The sequence below is a fragment of the Impatiens glandulifera genome, chromosome 9 (genome assembly GCF_907164915.1).
Source record: "Impatiens glandulifera chromosome 9, dImpGla2.1, whole genome shotgun sequence".
Classification (NCBI taxonomy): Eukaryota; Viridiplantae; Streptophyta; class Magnoliopsida; order Ericales; family Balsaminaceae; genus Impatiens; species Impatiens glandulifera.
Genome location: NC_061870.1, coordinates 35757505 through 35780654, shown reverse-complemented (window position 1 = coordinate 35780654; position 23150 = coordinate 35757505). Strand labels below are relative to the sequence as shown.

Genomic DNA, 23150 nt, shown 5'->3' with positions numbered 1-23150 from the left:
TGACGCAGCTTCTTTGGCGTTATCCGATCATTTCATAATTTTTTTTCATTCTCTTTTACGGCTTAAAGTCATATCTGTCTTTAACTCGTCATATATGCACGTGTCTCTTTTGACTATGTTCATAACTTGTTCCTTTAATATCCATTGAGATTAATTAATTAATTAATTGAGATATATATATATATATACGAAGAACAAAAGATTGAATTTTGCACTTGCTAATGATACAGAAAAGATGGATTAAAGAGGAATGGGTATCATGTTACAAGTTAGTGCTAAAGTAGGTGCTATAATAAATATATATATTATTTCCTTTAATGTATATATATATAAGATCGATTATATATAATTAGTTAAATCATACCCCACAAACAACACTAATGCTTCCCGCCAAAAAGCTAATGTCATATTCAATATTGCCATGCCTAACAATTTATTATATTCATAGGCAGATCTTCTTGTCTACCATTGTTTTTTTAAAAGGATAGACTCCATTTCATTGATCATATATGACAAATGATAAAAATTCATAAATTAAAAAAAAAAAACTATAAGTTCAAGATATGACACAATTAGTTATTGTGTTCCTACTCAAATATTTGATAAAAATGGATTACCCACATATGTGATCACGAAAAATAAAACATCACTTGTCTATTAGGGACTCCAGTGAACCATGAGAGTCAATAAATGTTTGTGATCAGACTTTCTTCAAACGTGATTAACAACTTAGTGAAAGCCTGTACGTTTCTCTATTCGATTTTCTTCTTTCATTTCAAAGCGTCTAACTTGTTCGTAAAAATACGTTTCTGAGGCATTGAGTACGTTTCCCAAGTGTTTCAAAGTAATCAAATTTTCAGTCTTTGTTATCTTGGCTATCCATTCATGTTTTTTTTGGTAATATATTTATCTTTTTTTAATTAGAAAAAATTAACAATACTTTACAACTATGTCCCGTTTCCAATTATCAATCCCGCATTCTGCATTCTGTGTTTGGTTTTGGATGGTGTTGTGGTTTCCCTTCTCAAAATTTATTATAGCATTTAATTAATATGATTTTTAATTAAAACGTTTAGTTAATTGTTGGAATTAAAAGTACTAACTTTTTTCTCTTTAATTGAGATTTTAAAAATCAGATACATAAAAATTGAGAATTTGAAGAAAAAAACTAATATGGAAATATGTGATCACCTAAAATTATATGTTCGACTATATATAGGTTTAGCAGTAAAAATGTCTTCATTAAAGGTGGTGTGCACGTCAAAATAGTATTTATATATATATTTTTCTTTATACCAAATCTCACACTAATGACTAACTTACCCTCATTCTTTGGAGTGGCTATTTAATTAGGCCTAATAATTAATTTCGGAAATTTTAATTTTCCATCTATTTGGAACTGTCAGCCAACATTTGAGGATTGTATCAATTATCAGAACTATATATAATATATAGTTTAGCCTACCTAGCTAGCTATATTTTTATTGGAGCAGGACCAATTAGTAATTTGCTTCTTTAATTATTTTATTTCAATAGATTTAACCCTAATTATTAATATTTCTTTTGGTTTATTCAGGTAATGGAATCTCTCAACGGGAACCAATTTAAGAATAAATAAAGCATTAGCACTTTTTAGACAAAGACCCGTAACCAGGTTGGATATACTCATTTGTTTACAAACGTCGCCGCCTTGGCCATGATCAAATGTCTGCATTAAAGTTAATTAAAACATATATTCATTCCTAGCTAATTGCATGCATGGTTTCCTATAAATAAATTACCACATTTGCTCAATACATCTCCATCATCACATTACTACTACTACCACAGTTGCATGCACATGGCTAAACCTCAAGCTTTTCTTCTTTCCGTCTTGATCATCTTGTGTACTCATGACTTGTTCATCACTTCATGTAGTGCCAAGATAGACCAACTTACAGAAAATAATCGTCCTCACGACACCCAATCATTTAACCGTGATGAACATCATAAGATAGATAGCAGACGTATTTTACGCGAAATAACAGGTTTTGACATACCCCGGGCTTCTCATAATAATAATAATGAGAAAAAGACGAGACAAGAGAAGAGGACAATGGTCGAGCAAGAAAGAGTTGCGCCCGGAGGACCGGATCCTAAACACCACGACAACCCTCCTTCCACAGTTTAGCTCATAAAAATCGATATTCTTGCTTGCATGGATACAAGGATTTCTATTTAATTTTCTTCATGTTGTAAGTCTTAATTTCTTTTTATGTGGATGCATCAAGTGCATCTCATTATCTTGCTATCTTTACTTCATCCATCAATAAAAAATGATTTACTTTTTATATGAACAAGTATCTGTCCATATCAAGAATATTTGATTTTTATAATTGGAATCTTATAACAACATTGAATTTTAATGAAGTTCCTTTACAAAATAGTACCCAAGACATGTACGTTTTTTTGTTATCGTCTAATTAAAATAGCAAAAGATATATTAAATCATCACTAATTTTTTCATAGAAGTTCTTCTCTTCCTAATGTCGATCATGCCAAAAAAAAAAATCATAGTCTTTATTTTTTCAGATTTAAATCCATGGGAACTATGAATATATATACTCATTTGACATAGGTTTATTATTGGTATTCATCAAACATTTCAAAAACATATGCATTGACCAATTTAACTAACATGTCTTGTATATCATGATAACATCTAGTTCTATTTAATTTTGTCAACACTTTTTGTTTTTTTTCCCAACAATTAGTTTATTTACTCAATTGTAAAAAATCATTTTGGTATTTGATATTTTGATGTATTAATTGAAACGTTAATATGCATTATGCAGTGTGGTTTAGAGTTAGGCAACCAACTGCACAGTATTATAATACTAGGATGTGTCATATATATATATATAGTAGGCAATTAAATGTAATATTATTACAATATTAATTTAATTATTTGATTATATAATTATTATTATAGTATTACTATTATTATTTATATTAATTATGAGAATATGTAGATTTAATATTTTAATTGAAAAAAACTTACCATTTTTTTGAACGTCTGAAAGGAATTTAAAATTGCACAAATCTGCTAATTCCATGTTTTTGGATATTTATCTTCTAAAATTTTCAATATTAGAGATGTATTATTCATTAGTTTATAATTAATTAATGTGATTTTATTTAGAGTTCAGTTGTGACAAAAAAAAAAAATCTTGAATTTTAGATTTTGTTTAAAATTTATCTAACCAAACCAAATTTTAAAAGTGTTAGGAATAGTAACTATTGATGCATTATTGCTTTCCCTTGAGAAAAATTGTAAGTATTTAATTAAGATACATTTTATATTATCATCTACTATTTTTATTTTAATAAATTTGTAAAACTAGTCTAAACAAATTTGCTTTTTATGAATTCAAATATAATATAAATAAACAAAATATTTATCAAAAATATTATAATTTTTTTTTATGTCACTTTTATTTATAAGTAATAATTTTGAAGTACTTTTATTATTATTATTTAAGTTAGTACGAATAAGTAAGAAAACAATTAATAATGCACAGACATAAATAATCAATGTGCCTAAACCAAATCAAGTAAAAGTTCAAAACAAATTGTATATATAGACCAAATAAAATTGATTAAGAATTATTATTTATCCAGATTCGATGATTTAAAACAAATTAAATTATAATTTTTTTACAAAATATTTAATTTAATGTTAATGATCAGACGACTAGATTCTCAAAATATGACTCAACTTCAAGTGTAATCTTTGTATTAAATACACTTGAATCTTTATTAAAAGAATAACGAACTTAAACTCAGTTTTTAAAATATATATTAGTTCAAGATCTTATTCTTTAATGGAATATGATTAATATTCATAATAATTCTCGATAAATGTTTACATTTTAAGAATCACTACCACTTTACCATTCAAATAAATTTTACTATTCTTAATTTATGCTCTCTTTTCAATTAGAATATAATGAGAATTACACAATTCTCTACCATAGCATAAAAAAACAGATCCACCATAATTCACAAAACATATAAAATATAAACTGTCATACTTAAAACCAAGTTATTAAAGTGTGATTATGTAGAATACCTGAAAGGACCAAATATAGTATCTAGAACACAAGGAACTTATAATTCAAGATAGATAATATTAAAAGGCGAAACTCCCCAGCTTCTGCTTCTGCTTCGAGAAATTAATTATTAAAAGCTTGAATGGGATTCTGATGATCAATCTCCAGTGAGAAGAGGAAGATCAATTGGTTGTGTTTCGATACTTACACCCACCTGTCTCAGCTTTTCTATCAATTCCTCAAACACAGTCATGTTTCCAATCCTAGTTAGGTGTAACCCGTCCCTGCATTTCAGTTTACAACACTTATCTTAGTCTTTATTAAATAATGTTTGTGAACTTTCAATCATACCTTAAGTAAGTTTTTTTGCCATCCAGGAAACAGTTGCATCCTGGACCAGAGATCACTAACAGGAGCTTCACATTCTTCAGCAACCGAAATGCATGCCTTGGCATAAGCACCAGCCGATTCATTTGATCTTTCCAGCAAACCTATGTATTATCAAAAAAAGGATGCCTACACAACAATGTATCCTTATAATTATTACTTATACCAAACTTAATGTTACAAATTCTTTTTGTGTACTAAAAAATAAACTACTTGAGGCGACCATTCTTCATCAATTGGGGGAGGCGTGATGAAAATCACCTTAGTGTTTTGGCCATTTTTCCTGAAATGTTAACAATTTAAATAATATGTTTTTTCTAAAGTTTAATACATTTGTTTTAATGTGAATGTTATAAACTACATGTATGGAAAGTGAAATCTTTTATAAGAAACACAAGACATTATTTTTAAAGATTGAACAAAAGAAAATAATAATATTTCATTTACAAAATTTGATTAATATTATTATTATTATAAACAATTATGTATCCATAACCCATTTTAATGCTAGCTTAGAGACGTTGGGTATCTGACATGGTCTATCTTGGAACTTTATATTTTTTTTCAATTAACAGGCTATTGGACACACGGTGTAAAACATTGTGATGAAGTATTACAAATTATCATTTTTTAATTAAAACATTTTCCCCATCCCATTTTTTTTTGTGTGTGTCTCTTTAGGTGATGACTTATCAAAATCCCTGTATGTCTGCTTGTCTTTGAGGCTATTTATATCCTTGTTCCCTCAATTTTATATTTAACACTTTTTTTCATTTTTTTTTTGTATTGTCTTCTAATTTTATCATTAATTTGAGCAAAAATAAACTAATAAATATTTGTAATGTACAAATTAAATTTACAACTAATCCACATGTCAACACTCATTTAAAATTGACACGTATTAGTGACATGCAGGATACACCAAAAATATCAAATAAACTGACAGTATCAAACAAAACCGACAGAGGAGAGAGAATACCTTAAAGAAAGATGCAATGGTTTTGAGGTTATTCTTGTACTCATCAAGAGGAACATGTTGAAACTTACAGTAACGATCCGGAAGGGTGGCATCGTTTGCACCGAAGAATATAGTCACAGCCACCGGATCTTCTTTTGTTTCATCAGTAGAAGGAAAATCCTCTCCAAAACCCCGTAACACCCATCTTGTATTATACCCACTGTATCCCTTAATACAATATCGGCCTAACAAAAAATATCATTGATTTTATAGCCAAATTAAATCATAACATGTTAAATGTAATATATTGCTTATCTAATTAGTAACTTAACATGAGGGATAACTTATGCCATAACTCATCAAACAAATTCTATATAGTAAATATAAATTGAGATCCTAAAGAAGACAAAGAATTTTTAACGGATCAAAAGGAAAGATTAGGTTTACATACTGATCTAGAGAAGTGATGGGCAAGAATGGCTCCCCCATCACCGATATCGAAGGATTCTTCAGTGATAGAGTCTCCAAAGAGATAAATTTTTGGCCTCATTTTCTTATCTAATAAAAAAAACCTCCTCTTTGATACTTTATATAGATATAAATCTTCACAGGTCAAACTCACTGTTGACAAACACGTGTTAGCTATCTCATTCTCATGCATATATATAACTAAATAATTAAATAATTAAATTTATATCCTTATAGAGTATTGTACAACAACCTTATGGCATTGTTTTATGTTTTTAAAATCTCAATATAACTAAATATTATTTCATTTTCAAATAATTAAGAACATAAATTTATACAGAATAATTAGAATTTTCCTTTTACCTTTAAAAAAATAGATCTATAATTCTTCTACTATTAAAGTAATTAGTTTTTCAATTAAAATGTTTAAATTTAACATATAAAAATATAAACATAATTTAATAAATTATCTAAAAAGAAATTGAACCTCATTCTTTATAAACAGAATTTTCTTAATAAAACTTATATAAACTCATAAATTCTAATATTTTCATGTCAGGATTTGTTATGTTTAAACGATTTTTTTTTCATTTTTAATATATATACAGGGCCTACAAATGCAAAAATTCAAATTTTATGTCCTACAAAATTAAAATAAATATATAATTATACATTTTATCAAAAACATATAATTAAATATAACAATATTACTTAGTATTAAAAAATATTTTGAAATATATATTAAATTATTATATAATGAGTAATAAACAAAAACATATATTATAAGTTACTTTTTATAAACTTAGAAAAACTTTTCTCTATTTTATCGAAACATTGTTTTCAAATTACTAAAATTTTTAATAATTTATCACCATCTTTGTTGGTTGTGTTTCAAGAATTTTTTAAATTTAATTAGTACAATCCTTAAACAATTGTTATTCACTAACATTTAAGGCGATGTAAATAAATTTAAGAGCATTAAAATATAACCTGAGATGATTTTCCCAATCTTTATAAACTTAAAGATTATTTTTAATTTCTATAATAAGGTTGGATTTATGATAAAAAATAAAAATATTAAAGATAGAAAGGGGGCAAAAATAGAACAATATAATTAAAGTTATTGATATAAAAGAGTTATAATAGAAACAAATAGAAATAAGTTTAATATTAAAGATAAAAAAAATGCTATAAAAATAATAAAATGCTTACAAATTAAATTGCAAAATATAGAGAAAAAAATTAGTCTATTATTATATATAATATGGAAAGAAAAATAAATTATATATTATTATATAATATGACAAATTTTTAAAAAAATGATCATTTATTTAAATTATTAGTTATTTATAAAAAATGATTATGTTAAGAAAAAAAAAAGTTATAAATTAAAATTATTTATAAAGTAAGTTATGTTCACTGTGTTTTCAAATTTAGGCCTCCTATTTTGAGTTTTTTAAATAACCTAACAAAATTAATATTACATTGTTTTCCCTTTTCTTCATTAAATCAATCTATTCATTAATTTCTTATGTATTTAACTTATAAATTTATTTAATATTTGTTTAATAAATTTTATTAATGTTAAATATGAACAAATTACTTATAGATATGTTTAAATTACTAAAAAAAATTGGTCCGAAGTTTATAATAAAGTTTTAATTTTTTTTTATCGAATTTAATTATTTCATTATTAATTAAAATATTAATATATTATTTTTATAAGATTTTAATCTAAATTATTTTCATTATTAATTAATAATTTAATCTAAACTATTTTTTTATATCAAATCAAACTTTAAATTAATAACATATATTATTTTAAAATATCCTAAGATCAAACAAGCTCTTATGCAATTCTTGAAATGGTCGCCATTTTTATTGTTTTCTTCGATGTGATAGAAATGTACAATTAAAATGGCAATAAATACATAAGTCCTGGGCAAGAATGGACCACATGGACCACATGAGTTTGGATATTATTAAATTAAAAATTATTTTTATGAATTTCAGAAATAATTAATTAATTTTATTAATTTTGAATAAAATTTCTAATTATTTATGAATAATATAAAAATATTTATAGATTAGAATTGGTTTGAATAATGATTTTTTAAGAGTTTTTTATAATACTTTTTATCTTAATTTTTATTAATTAAAATAAATTTAATTTATTTATATAATTTAAATATAAAATAATCTTTTAATAATTTAGAACACTCATGTCTTCCCATGTTGAGATACAAAAATAAAATATAATAATTAATTTAATTTAAATAATTTCAAAAAATTAATTGTTTTATAAATCATTTTTTTTCTTCCATATATCTACATAAAAACCCAATAACTCAGTATAAAAAAATATAGATATGTTTTGAATTTAGAGTGAAATTAATTCTTAGTAGTCTGGACATTTAAAAAATTTTATTTCAAGTTTGTTTATTTTTGATTTTTTTGTTGAGATTTTTTTATTTTAAAAGATTTAGACAAAAATGTATTTAAGTATTTTAAAATTAATTAAATAATAATTAATTTTTTGATTAAATTTAAACAATTTAAAATAATTAAACTATAATTAATTAAAAAAATATATTTTTAAAGAGGGGCGATTAGAAGAAGAAATTTGAGAGGGAATGATATGTCAATTAGCTTTAAAAAATAACAAATTTTCTATTTTTTTTTTTTTTTTTACAATTTTCTCAAATTCCATCTCTCAATCACTCATCTATTTTAAATTAATTAAAAATAATTAATTTTAAAAATTATTTATTTGAGTTAAGAGTTCCCAATTAATTTTAATTTAAAATTAATAAAAATATTTGCATACATGTATAAACTTAATTCTCTTGAGTTCAATATTTGGTAATACTCGAGAAAAGGTTTTTACGCTATGTTTTCTGTACCTATTAAAAAACGGTCTATAATTCATAAAATTTTGGTTATTTATTTGAAAACTTAGTTTTATTATGTTTTATTAATCAAATATTTTGTAAATTCTAGACATATATAGATTTTTCTTGCGTTTATAATTATAAATAATATTTAAATATTAGTACTTGCGACTCATGTCAAGAATTGGTAAAGAAATTACCTAAAAATATCAGTTTAGGGTGTTCTAATTCAAAAATAAATTCAAAAACCGACCTTTATTAAAATAATTTTTAGAAAATATTCTAAAGTATTTTTAAATCGTTTCGTATTATTTTTTATAAAATTCTAAAAATAGTTGAAGGCTTTTAATTAGTAATAACAATTAAAATATAAAAATCCTGAAAAAAAAGTCCTTAGGCAGTCTAGGTCGCGAATCCGGTACGACGTGCGGGTTTGGGCTGATTTGGCTCTGGGTCAATGGGCATGTGCGCACGGTCAAAGTGAAGGCCGAGCTCTCGCCGCGGCGCGTTGGTTCTTCGGTTGGACACGAGATTTCTCATTCGGATGTAGGGGATGGCTGGTTTTCTTGGTCGAAAACCAAACCAAGGCAAAACTATCGGTCGAACGCCTGAATTTCTTAGTCGGACGCTAAAAACATTAATTAAAGGTTTTGTAACTTTGATTAGAGCTTCCATCCACATGAGAAGTTTCCTCTATTTACATGGATCATTTTAACATCATCTTGATGTATTAATTTTATATTGAAAAGTTGTTCAATTCGATCCGAACAGTTCTTGGGTAAAAAGAATGGGATTTTGGTTTTTAAGATTTAATCTAGCTTAAAGAGCTTACTAATAGCTCTCTTATACATATTTGGATCGAATGAAATAAAACATGAATACCCGCTATCAATTTTAACCAATTCAAAAACTGAATTTGGTTCAGATTTTTGAAATTTTCAGTTTTGTGTAAATATACCTAAATCAATTGAAATTGATCCAAACTATTCCTAACACTTTTTTAAAAATATTAGGAAGATTTTTAAACCGTTTTAAACTTAGAATAAAAACCCGATTTTAAGAATTTTCAAAATTGAATTTGAGTGTTTTTTAGAACGTTGAGTTCCACTTCTCTTTTAAAAGTTCAACTAATCTCCACAGATTAAGCACATAGTCCGTAAACTCACTTAACCAACTAACCAAGGTGAACGGAACCTGACACTTTACGGGCTCAAACCTAGGACCTCCAAGGAGGATAAAAGATAAAAGGGACCGCGAGTTAAGCACATAGCCCACATACACACTTAACCATTTAACCAAACGCATAACTCGTCGCCTTACGGGCTCGAACCAGGACCTCATGGAAGCTGAGAATATCCACCTCTTGTTGTCATTAGGCTAGAATTTGTGTATTTTTTATTTAGACTAATTAGTTCAATTCATTTTAGTAGAAATCTTTGAAATAATCTTAAAATCAAATTCAAATCAAGAAAACGAATAATAAAGTAATATTGAGACTAGTCTAACTGAAATGTAAAAATTTCAATTTAAATTCGTAACATGAATTACAAATTTGAGAATACTCCTAGACTTTTTATGAAGCTTATGATGATTCAGAAACGAGCCTTAAGAGCCTTACACAAAATTTCAAAAACTTAAAATTTTTTTAATGGCAAATCTTGTAAAAGTTGGATTGAAAGCTTATGATTCTGATCATTGCCTTTGTCTTAGGCAAGGATGCCTATTTTTAGCCAACCAAGTCGGTTGGATGATCAAGTGAATCGAATAGAGACAAAAAATCATTAATGCATTTTGCCTGTATTTGATCGTTCTTATCCAATTAAGCCTTGATTGCGCATATGGTCGTAAGAGAAATGATCACTATGTTAAGGTGATCATTTCAGCCTTTGAATCACTTGATTTGGTTGAGTATCGATCGAGTTTTACTTTTGAAATATCTAAAGCTTCAATCAATATTCATCTAGTTCGTCACGAGGAGGAAGACAAACTCGAGTTGAAACATCGTTGTTTCGAACCAAAATCACAAACACGGTGCATCGTTCCGTCTTCCTTCTTTCAGTGGTTAGCATTTCACCTGCGTTTGGACTAACAACGTTAGCGCGCGCGTTAGTTGATATTGTGCCTCGCGGGAAGCGCTAACTTTGTTGCAGCGGGTGACGTGGTTTGTCGTAGTTCGTTGGATGAAGCATGGGTGCTCATCCGATTCTTGCGTGGTCTATTACAACTGTTTAATCTATTTCCGGCTACACTTGATTGCGACTTTTTTTTATTGGAGTTTTTTTGAAATTGATTTTTCTTTATTATTTTGGCTTTATTTTCGACCTATAAAATATTTTAATAAACATAAATATTAAATAATATTTTTTTTATATTTTGGAATTTTTTAAATAATTAATTTAAGATTTAAATGGATACAATATTGATATTAAATTATTTATTTAGTTTGTTTGAGCTTCTTTAAAATTAATTTGATAAAATGAATATAATATTTTATTTTAAATTATTTTATTTATATTGAATTTGATTTTGATTATTTTGAATTTATTTATTCAAAATAATTATTTAATATATTATAAATTGGGGTGTCAAAATTTTAGCAATTAGAGAATGTTTTTGAATTTATTTTGTAAGAATGTTTAATTAATATAATCAGAATATAAAAAATTGATTTCATGTTCATGTCTACTTACTATTCAATTATTATAATTTTAGTTTACTTTAATATTTAATTTACTAAACTTACTAGATCACAATAATATTTGATTTATTATAATTTTAGTTTACATTTTCAATTTTAACGTTAAAAAATAAAAAATTATGTTAATTGATTTTTTAATTATTTGTATTATTATAATATTTTTATATTTAAATTTTATTAAAAATAATAAAATTATTTTGATTGATAAATTGAAAAATAAAATTATAATATAAATGTTCTAGATAAAAGTCCAAAGTATATCAAACTAGTTTTTGTAAATAAAAATATTAAAATACTTTTATTTATTTAAAAATAATATCTCTGTACATTAATAACCTCCAAATACTTTTATTAGAAAAATATAATATTTTTTAAATAATATATAAATTATTCTAATAAACAACTAAGCCTCAAATAGTCATTATCAATACCAACCTAAAGTGAAAAACAATTCTTGCAAAGGCCTGCTTGTTCATATTCCTCTATTCATACCAAATGTGGTCTATTTCTATTTAAGGGGAATATTATTTCATTTAATGTACTAATGGTCTTCACTTCTTTATATGTGGATGCAACCAGAACATCCAATTGTGTTGCAATATTTATTTGATCAATAAAAAAAATTACATTTTAATTGATCAAGGATGCATGAATATTCGACCAAGATAGGAAGGTAATTGGGATCTCAAGTGCATTTTATTGAAATGATGTGTAAAGACGTTTTAGTTAATAGTGAACTTTAATGAAATTTCTTTTCAAATTAGTACTCAAGACTAGTACAAAGTTTTGTTAATGTCTAAACTCTAAACAAAATAGTAAGGTAAATTAAATCACCAAACAAAAACTCATATTTTAATAGAGATGTTTTATTTAATTATTTATTTAGAAGTTAAATATATCATTTACAATAAAAAATGAGAGAGCAGAGTTTATTACTGTTTACTAGCTAGTGGTCAGAAGTCAAAAAAAAAAAAGAAAAAAAAAAGACTTTTTTATTCTCTAGAGCAAAAAATAAATCACCCACTGTTTATATTTCATTTTTATGGATATTGAAAATTTCTCACAGAGATATTCCACACCCTTCACAAAATCTATTTAAATTATCTAAATTGGAGGGTAATTGGGGTTAGATAATCATAATATTACTCATTTAATATGCTACATTTGTATTAAATTCCTCATTAGTGCAATCTTCTTCTGTACGTAGAGTATTCATCGTTTCGGTTTTCAAATTATTCGAGTTTTCGGTTCAAAATTTTCAATTTTTTATTTTTTTTAAGCGAATTCGAAAATTTAATCGATTTAAATAAATTTAAATTCGATAAATTTGAATTTGATCGGATATTTGGTTCAAACTAAATATTAAACATTATATACACGTAATTAAGATGAAAGAAATTTTCTTAAAAAAGTTAACAAAATAAATAAGTTGTTAGAGATCTTATCTATTTAAATTATAAAAATAAAGTATAAATTACGTAAACTAAGCTTAGTGACTCACCGTCAATATTCGGCAATTGAACGACGAAAATAAAATAGTGTTTACGACGATAATATATGGCGGTTGAGAAGTGTCGATGTCAGTGTCGATATTACTAGTGAATTAGCTAGATAGGTTAAAAAAAATTATATATTTTTAAAGTTTGAGATGAGGTGGACAACTGAAAGGCTACAAAGGTCAAGAAGGTGAACAATTAAAGAAAGAAGAAAAAGAATAAGGGATTATGAATTTACTGAATTACTCAGATCTACTAGTATACCAGTAGGCAGATGATAATTTAATATATAATAAATTTGTTTTCGGTTTGGTTTTTAAATTGAAACCTAAACTCAAAAACTAAACCAAAAACCGTATTTAAATTCGAATCGGTTTAGAATTCGATTCGAAAACCGAAAATATAATTCGAATTCAATTTTGTAGAATTAAATAAATTTAAATTCGATCAGTTCAGAACAAATATTAAATACTTTAATGGTAAGCTTCTTCATTAACAAACTAAGATTAATATCTTAATAAATGAGATAAATGCAACTTTTAGACCCAAATCAACCTTACCAGGCAAATAAATTTCCCTGCATTGATTTTAGGCCAATTTTTCTATTGGAACAGAATAATAACACACAATTCATGATAATATCACAAGAAAATAGATCCCAGCAAACTAACACAAAATAAAATAAATATTTAAAAGCAAGTTAACAACATAAGTATATAAGAACCAAATATTAGATAAAAAGAGAGAGTACTTTTTATTTTATTTTATTTTAAGACATAGTTTCCACAAATTCAATTGTGGAAAGATTTTAGGGGATTATGGTGATCTATCTCAGTGATAAGAGGAAGATCAATTTGCTGTGTTTCTAGGCTCACACCCACTTGGCTCAGCTTCTCTATCAGTTCCTCAAACACTACTTTGTTCCCAGCCTCGGTTAGGTGCAACCCGTCTCTGCATTTCAGTTTCAAAACAGAAACAAGTTTAAGTTAGTTAATTAATTAACCCATCAAATTAAAGCATGATAGAATCAATTTTCAATCATACGTACCTTAAGTAAGAATTTTGCCATCCAGGAACCTGTTGCATTTTGGTCCAGAGATCAATTACAGGAGCTCCACATTCTTCAGCAACAGAAATACATGCCTTGGCATACTCACCAGCTGCTTCATTTGTTCTTTCCACCAATCCTAGGGGATTCTCAGAAAAAGGAAACCTAAACCAACAACACATTAATTAATTAACATAATTATTACTTGTTTCACTTAATTGATTTCACTTATTTCTTGCAAAACACACTTACAAGAGGCGACCATCTTCATCAACAGGGGGAGGCGTGATGAAAATCACTGTAGTGTTTGGCCATTTCTTCTGAAAACATTAACAACTTAAATCATCAAATTTTTTTTTTCTTTCTATATCTTATAGTTATAAACATCCCCACTTCATTTTAATCTCAAAACTATAACCAAATACCAGTTGAGTTGAGTTGAGTTAACATGAATGTATACTAATTATGTAAAGCTTAATATTTCATAACAAACATGGACAAGACATATCGGTTAATTAAGATTGAACACAAAGATCAACAACCATAGTATTAATTTCACATAAAAAAGATGTGCTAAATTTGTTTAGAATAATAATACCTTGAAAAAAGATGAAATGGCTTTGAGGTTACTCTTGAACTCATCAACTGGAACATGTTGAAACTCACAGTATCGACCCTGAAGGCTGGCATCATTGGCCCCGAAGAATAAGGTAACTGCTAGTGGATCTCCATTAATGGTTTCTTCAGGAAAAATCTTCTCCAAAACATGTAGGGCCCACCTTGTATTATACCCGCTGTATCCCCTTAAAACAATATCCACCTAACAACAATTGAATCATAAAAATGACATCTTAAGCGCCTAGATCGATCAAATCTCTGTCTCTCCATCTACAATTAGAAGACTTCAAGATCGATCTAAGAGAAGAACTAGTTTATGATGATGAACATGAATGAGAATGAGAAAGTAATAAAAACATACCGCGCGGCAGAAATGATTGGCAAGAATGGCCCCCCAGCCACCGATGCTGAAGGATTCTTCGGTGATGGAGTCTCCAAAGAGATAAATTTTTGGCCTCATTTTCAATTCTTTCATACAAATATCTTCAGACAGCTAGACTCGTACTCTATTTATATTATAAAGACAAAATGCACATTTACCTATAAGTAGTCTCTCTCCAAAAATACAAGGATAAATGCATTTTATAATTATTTTTTATAAAATTTAGGACAAAGTCATTTATTATTCATTTTAAAATTATCATAAAATATTATAACTAAGTTTACTTTTCTTTTATATAGATTTATTTATTTATTTTAAGTTGTTAATTAATATTAAAATAAGACTAAGTGCATAACAAATATATCACCAAAGTTATTAATTTAATAAAAATATATATCTGTATGGATAAAAGTCTTTTTTTTATATAGGTATAGCATAATGAATCTTTTTAAATAATGGGTAATTTATCATAATTATCAATTTATAATTGATAATGTAGAAAAGAAAATTAATTTTATTTGTATTTAGTAGAAATTTAATTTAAATATTTGAAAAATAAGGTGAAAAGTAAATATAAAAAAAAGTATAAAGGTGATGAAAAAGTTATTTTTATTAAATTTGTAGATAATATTACAAAAAAAAGTTTTAGATTATTATTATTTTTTTTGATAAATATTAGAAGATAAGTAAATGCATTATATATATTATTAAAATTTATAATATAGATTTTTTTTTTATAAGTAATAAAAGGACACTTTTTAAAAATTAGTATTTTATTTTTATTATTATTATTATTATAATTTTATAATTGATAAAGTAGAAAAAAAAGTTATTTTATTTGTATTTAGTAGAAATGTAATTTAAATATTTGAAAAAAAAAAGGTGAAAAGTAAAAATAAAAAAAGTATAGAAGTGATGAAAAAGTTATTTTTATTAAATATGTAGATAATATTATAAAAAAAGTTTTAGATTATTATTTTTTTTCACAAATATTAGAAGATAAGTAAATGCATTATAAATATTATTAAATTTTATAAATATAGGTTGTTTTTTCTGATAAGTAATCAAAGGAGACTTTTTGAAAAAGTAGTATTTTATTTTAATTATTATTATAATTTTGATAATTGATAAAGTAAAGTGTTTTTATTTGATTTTGTAAAAATATATTATTAAAATAAAAACTAGGTGAAAATGAATAAAAAATAAAAGTAGATAAAAAAATGTTTTCTTTGTCAAATCTATAGATTATGTTTCATATTATAATTTTTGCAAAATAAATTTTAAGTTTTAAGCTTAAAAATTGTAGAATTTACTTAATTTTAGAAAATTATATTTGTTTTTATAAAATTTAACACGATACACCACTTTAATCAAATTAAGACTTAGGTGAATTTAATTCTAAGTTTATTTCAACAATAAATAAATACATAATTAAATAATTCTACTAACAATTATAGAGTTGGGAAATCCATATTATCAATTATGCAAACAAAACACTATCATGATTTTTGAAAACAAAAGTTATAATTAATTGCAATTTAATTAACTTTCGGTTGCATTTTTTTTTTACTTTTTAATAAATATAATTACAAATGTTTTTTTTGTGTTGATGTGGTAAAAACATATTGATGTTATTCCTTTTAAATTTTTATAAAATTTTAAATAATTTTATGAATTTAATTAATATTAGAGATTTTAAGATGATTAAATGCATAATAATTATTTATATATTAATATTTTTTGATTTTTTTTGTGATATTTAATTTATTTGTTAAATGTTTAATTACTATAATTAGAAGACAACAATTGATTAAATGGTCCATATATAAAAAGTAATAGCAAGAAGATTGAACTAAAATTCAATTATGGATTATTCAAAATTCAATTTGTCACTCCATCTTAATTTATCATCTTTGGTCATTAAAAATTTATTTGAAAAGATAATGGTTAACTAATATTTAGTTTATTGAGAATATAATGCTTACTTTAATACTTAGTGTTTGTTCAGGGGATATGTTATTTGAATAATTTTGAGAAAAAAGAATTATGATCAGTGATAATTGTAAGGATATGTGATTTTTTTTGTAAGAGGAATATATATATATATATAAATAAAATAAAAAATAATAATTTTAAATATATTATATTTTAGTTCTTTTTATTAATAAATGTAGTGATTTGATAGATGAGAGAGGGTGTGAATTAATGTTTGATTTTTTTGAGTTATTTAAATAATCCAAAATTAAACCGGACTTTAAATTTAAAAGTTTTAAACATACGTGACAATCATAAGAATTTTTAGTTAATTATATTTATATAAATTGACCAATTTTCATTTTTTTTACTTTAGACTCAATGTAACTGTTACTATACAATTAAATATTCATTACCAACATAATGCATGTGAAGAGCATTATGCAATTCTTACAATGATTGTCTTTTTGTTCTTGTCCATGTAGCATAAATCTATTTTTAAATATGTGCCAACTATAAATATTATGAAAAAAAAGGAAATTTGAATGGTCAATTGTGAAATAGTCTAAAGCAAATAGTAGAAGCCATTTTCATCATTGACTTCTTTATCTTTATCTTTATTAAAAAAATTTATAGAATATTTAAACTCCACGATGTGTTTGCTTGTAATGGTTTAACAATTAGATCCACAAAAGTTAGGAATGTTCTTGGTTGAGTGTGTAACAATATTATTATTTTAAAAACACTATTTTCAATATATATTTATTTAAAAAAAAGAAAGGGAAAAGAATTGCAAAGTTATGTCTCTTATCATGGAAATGATTACATTATATATATATATATATACACGATCCTTTTATTCTCGTGATAAGTTCTCTTACAAATTTATTTAATTTTTTTTAAAAATTTTAATGTTAGTGATGACAATTAGATTTCGTATTGCGGTTTTCAATTCGAATTCTCGATAGTTGAACGAGAATGAGACAGGAATAATATTTGTGTATCCCGTTCCCAACACTGTCCCAATGTTTTAATCCGATCCTGAATAGCAATCAACACAATTAAATATGAATACCAATCAACACAATTAAATATATAAATTTTCAATATGTTACACTATATATATATATATTTAGAGAATATTGTATAAATGTGTGGGAATTCTCAAAACCATCTAGACAAGTATAATATCTAGACAAGTATAATAGTAAAAAAATTTCCAAAATAAAATGAGAAACGAATTGTATACCCATTTCCCACCGATTCGGCTCATCCCTATTTCAAATGTTTTAACTCAGCCATAAGTGTTTTGATGGATTTCCTGGCCCAAATCATATTGGTTATGGACTTAATGGTTGCAGAAGTTTAGGCTGTATATATGGGCCTCAGTTAGTAAAAAATTTAAGGACAGCTTTTATGTAAACAAGACAACCAACGGTCAGCCAGAACTTTTTTTCATGCAAATATGCTTAGCCCAAATCATTTTAAAGAAATAATTTTTTATTATAAAAAACTACTAAAAACACAAATATTATTAATACAAACAATAATAACATATAAATTACAAGTGTTACAAATAGAACAAGCCTAGCTAGTCATGAGAATTGAGATCAAGAGGAGAATATATACATTATTAAATACCTTCACCCTTAACTAAGAAATTACACAAATAAAAACTGCAATTAGGCAATAAAGCTCATCAAATGAATAAGACTTAGTTACCAAAAGAAAAGAAGTAGAAAAATAAAATGAGTATAAACTATATAAAGCACACAAACCAATTAAATTCCTATATAAAGCATACCCTTAAAATATTATCATTCACACTAAGATTTGTTCAATCTAGAATTATTATCTGAGGCAGCATTCTTTTAAGTGAAACAATATCACTATTATTTAATCAAGCATACACATGACTTTTCAAATAAAAACACAGTCAAAGAGCAGAGATTGTACCAATAGTGAGGGAAAAAAAAGGAAACATTATAAGCCACTATTGAAATGTAATGAATTTTGTGGAAAGAAATAAGGAAACATTATAACAAATGTGACAAATCTTCTATATACCTCAACAAACTAGCCAATTCATTTTCTTTCAATGTGACTCAATACTTTTTAAATAATTCCCGTTCCTTTGAAAGTAAAATATATAGCTCGACAATGATAATGATCAATGTTGTTAAGATAACGAGTTAACTCGAGAACTAGTACGAGTTCAAGATTCAACTCGAAAAAATCAAATCAAAGATAGTCACACAAACTCGCTAAATAGTGAAATTGGTGCTGGCTCGATTAAGTCGTTAGCTAAAATTACCAAAATTAGGAAAGTTGTACATTTGATGATAATCAATAAACCATTCATCATATTATTTTTTATTATTCTCCTATATTCTTCTATCTTCAAAAGTTCTTCAACTGTGTTCTAAAGAAGATCAAGATATTGGATTTAGAGAGTTAGTTAGATGGGATTAGGGTTAGGGTGACTGCATATCATATTAGGATCTTAATAAATATATAATAATAATGACGACCAGAAAATAGCCTGCTGTAATGATTTTGTTTTTTATTAATATATTTATAAAAGAGGAATGATAGAGAGCGCGACTCTGAGACAGCGACTGGGAGCGCGATGCCTACGTGGTGTGCTACGTGGGTTGACAGGTAGAATATTCTCTTTTTATTAATTATTTTATCTCTCTTCTTATTAATTAATTTCTCTCTCCTCTTATTAAATAATTTTTCTCTCTATCTCTCTCTGCAAATTAATTTATCTCATTTATCCATATTCCCACGATTATTATTTTACTAATTTATTTGATATTTATTATCTCTCGTTTAAAGGTTAAAATAAATCAATAATTTACAACAAATTCTCACATTAAATATTTTAATAATATGTTTAAATAAATTCTAAACCCTAAACCTTAAACCCTAAACTCTAAATCCTAAACTCTAAAACCTAAATACTAAATTCTAAACCCTAAACCCTAATTAATATCAATGATTAGTTGAATTATGAATTTATCTCTTTTATTTTTATTTTATTTTTATGACTTTTCAATTCCTTTATTTATCAAATATTTTTTATGGCCTCTTTTTTCTTTTTTTTATTATTTTTTTTATATTGACTTATTAATATTTTTTTAGTTTTATTACTTATAAATATTATAAATAAATGTTTATCTAATATTTCTATTTTCACGATTAATTATTTTCTCTCCAGTAACTAATTATTAATAATAGGAGAGAGAAAATAATTAATAAAAGGAGAGAGAATATTCTACCTGTCAACCCACGTAGGCACACCACGTAGGCATCGCGCTCCCAGTCGCTGTCTCAAGTCGCGCTCCCTATCATTTTTCAACTGTGTTCTAAAGAAGATCAAGATATTGGATTTAGAGAGTTAGTTAGATGGGATTAGGGTTAGGGTGACTGCATATCATATTAGGATCTTAATAAATATATAATAATAATGACGACCAGAAAATAGCCTGCTGTAATGATTTTGTTTTTTATTAATATATTTATAAAATTATTATATATATATATATTTTAATTTGTTTAATTAATATTTAAAATACATTTTTTAATTATTTTAATAATTAATGTTTATTCTAATTAGTTTTATATAAAGTAATTAATAACTATTATTTTATTTTATTTTAAAAAGGTCTAGGCATGATATAAATGATAAAAATCGTTTAACCAACGACATAGAATGACATAAAGAAAAAATAACGTCACTCATATTAAGCTCTCAAATTTTCGAGTAAAACGATTAACTCCCCGACAGAATTTACCGACTTTTCAAACGACTATTATTATTGAAAGTACGATGATATACCAGATAGTCCACCAAAATATAATTGAGATATTAATTAATCCAAATATAGAAAATTAATAATAATTATATAACTTATTTTATTTGTAAAATAAGCTTTTAGGAGTTTACAATTCTATTTTAATATATAAATTTAGAACCGTTTAACTATTTAACATAAATTTTAATTTTTTATAGCATTTGTGGTGAAATCAAGATCTTGACGTCCATGATTGAAAGAATATGTTACTTTTTTACTTTGATATCTCATTTTATATTTCCAGTTCAATCTTTCTATAAGAAAATAAGTTTCAATTTTCTTTTTCTTACTATCTAGTTAATGGAAATCATGAGCTTCATCTTGCTATAACAAAATATACAATACAATACCATACAATCATAAACTAAAAAAAATAACAATTAAAAGATCAATAAAATATTGTTTAATTTCTTTAATATTATTTTATTTATATAATTTGATGGAACAATTTTTTATTATTACCTTGGATTATTTTAGGTGCCGGAAAAAACTTACTGAAAAAAAAATAAAAATAGAATTGAGTATGGAAAGAATATTACAAGATGAAAATAGAAGAATAATTTATACATTATTTGTTAATGCATTTTAATTAATTAATTTATGAGTCCCAGACTGGACCAAAGGCAGGTATTCCGGATGCCTTGCAAGCATTGACAACATCCCTACTCCCTTGAGGATTGCTTGTAACTAAAACCACCTCCGCCCCCCACTTCCTCGCCGCCTCCACGCTCATCTTCGACACATCCGGCCGCCCCATCGCCGCCGTATCATGCACTATCACCTTCCCTTCCGGCCACCCACTCACCATCTCCTTCACCTCCCTCCCGAAGTTCTCCTCCACTCCTTTCGTCACCCACAGTAAACACACCTCCGCCTTACTTTCCTGCAACAGGAACGATAAGAACACGCAAATCCCAGATCCCGTCGCCACCAACAGAACGCGATCGTACATGTTCGTTAGATACGGCAGCCCCGCGAAATGCACTTTCCTAACCCACAGGTGCGTAGGAAGGTCCGCGACTAAGGACTTGGTGAAATCCCCGACCGCCCCTGCCAGCATCATGTGGCCGGTCTTCCCATCCGAGATTATTCCGAATGCGTGCCATTCGGAAAGCGGGGATGGGCTGATCCTGCCGAGAATCCCCGCCTTCACGCCTCCTTCAAACTTTATGATGGAAGCGTGCCCGGAGGCGGACGAGACTTGTACAGGAACACGTCTTACCGTAATCCAGGGAGTTATTATCAGAACGGAAATAACCGTCGTTAGCCAGAACTCCTGTTTCTTTAACAACCTGGAACCTATATGATTCGCGTAGGATTTGGTTTGTTGGTCGTAAGAAGTAGTGAGGACGATGAAGAGCCAGAGGAGAAACAGAGCAGTCCATCCTGCAAAGCGGTGCGTTCTCTCGAACACGTTATGGTGAAGGTGACGAACTAGAGGGAATGCGGCTAAAGACGACAGGCATAGAAGTGAAAGAATGATGGAGGCCACCACGATAATTCCACTGGACGTGTTTTGTCTATCGTTCAACGTGAGAATCAAAGAGTAGACGAGCCATGCTATAGATGAGACTCCGCATCCGCTGTGAATACCACCGATAGATTGTAGAAGCGAGGTTATGGCGGTTTTGATTCTAAGTGGCACCCACGAATGCCCAAAGAGTTTCACCGCGAGCCAGAAGACGACTCGAAGGAAGACCTCGCTTCTACATAGAGTTAGCGCGAGAATGTTTCCTATGGAGAACAAAGTAGCTCGTTGTCTAGCGTAGGGAAAGTGGCCGGTGGCTGCGAGGACTAGACCAACGATGTTGATGATCAAGGAGACGAGGAAGAGACGTTTATAAACGGTGAAAAGACCTTGGTCTAGCAAAATAATGGAAAGTCTCGAGTTCTTAGGCTTTTCGCGCTTGCTTCTCGAGAGTTTTGTTTCGAGTTGATGATCTTTAATAAGGCCATCTTCCAAGACAGTATTCATGACATGATGATCGTGGTCCAACTCTTCTTCTTCATCATCGTACTCGTCTTCATCATGATCAAGATCGCAGAAATGGCTGCTAGGCCTGCTGACAGACCTTCTTAAACTGTTGGAGACGGTGGGAAGAACCCTGGAAGAGGTGCGCCAAGGGAACCATGATGATTTCATCAAGATATGTCGGGTTTGATCATCACTTTGTATGGGAGGAGTGGTGATTGCAAATAGGTTCGAGTGAGATTTGATTTCAAAGGCCACGCCTCTACAGCTTGTGAACCTTTCAACCTTTTCACACTTTTCCATGGTA

At 27.1% G+C, this 23150-nt stretch overlaps 3 protein-coding genes across 3 annotated transcripts; all 3 read right to left on the bottom strand.

Moving 5' to 3' along the window:
• Nucleotides 1–4248: 4248 nt before the first annotated feature.
• LOC124916353 (GDSL esterase/lipase At5g45920-like) lies at nucleotides 4249–5986 on the bottom strand. Its single transcript, XM_047457070.1, has 4 exons — nucleotides 5884–5986; nucleotides 5526–5681; nucleotides 4462–4582; nucleotides 4249–4375 (listed from the first exon to the last, which is right to left on the bottom strand). Exons 1-4 carry the CDS (start codon nucleotides 5984–5986, stop codon nucleotides 4249–4251), a joined length of 507 nt encoding a protein of 168 aa, XP_047313026.1.
• Nucleotides 5987–13645: 7659 nt separating this feature from the next.
• On the bottom strand, nucleotides 13646–15154 carry LOC124915461 (GDSL esterase/lipase At5g45920-like). Its single transcript, XM_047456175.1, has 5 exons — nucleotides 15017–15154; nucleotides 14636–14857; nucleotides 14290–14357; nucleotides 14038–14202; nucleotides 13646–13940 (listed from the first exon to the last, which is right to left on the bottom strand). The coding sequence occupies exons 1-5, from the start codon at nucleotides 15128–15130 to the stop codon at nucleotides 13781–13783; spliced, it is 729 nt and encodes a 242-aa protein (XP_047312131.1). The 5' UTR covers nucleotides 15131–15154; the 3' UTR covers nucleotides 13646–13780.
• A 6313-nt stretch (nucleotides 15155–21467) lies between these two features.
• LOC124916491 (adenylate-forming reductase 06235) lies at nucleotides 21468–23150 on the bottom strand. Its single transcript, XM_047457213.1, has one exon. It carries the CDS (start codon nucleotides 23144–23146, stop codon nucleotides 21470–21472), a length of 1677 nt encoding a protein of 558 aa, XP_047313169.1. The 5' UTR covers nucleotides 23147–23150; the 3' UTR covers nucleotides 21468–21469.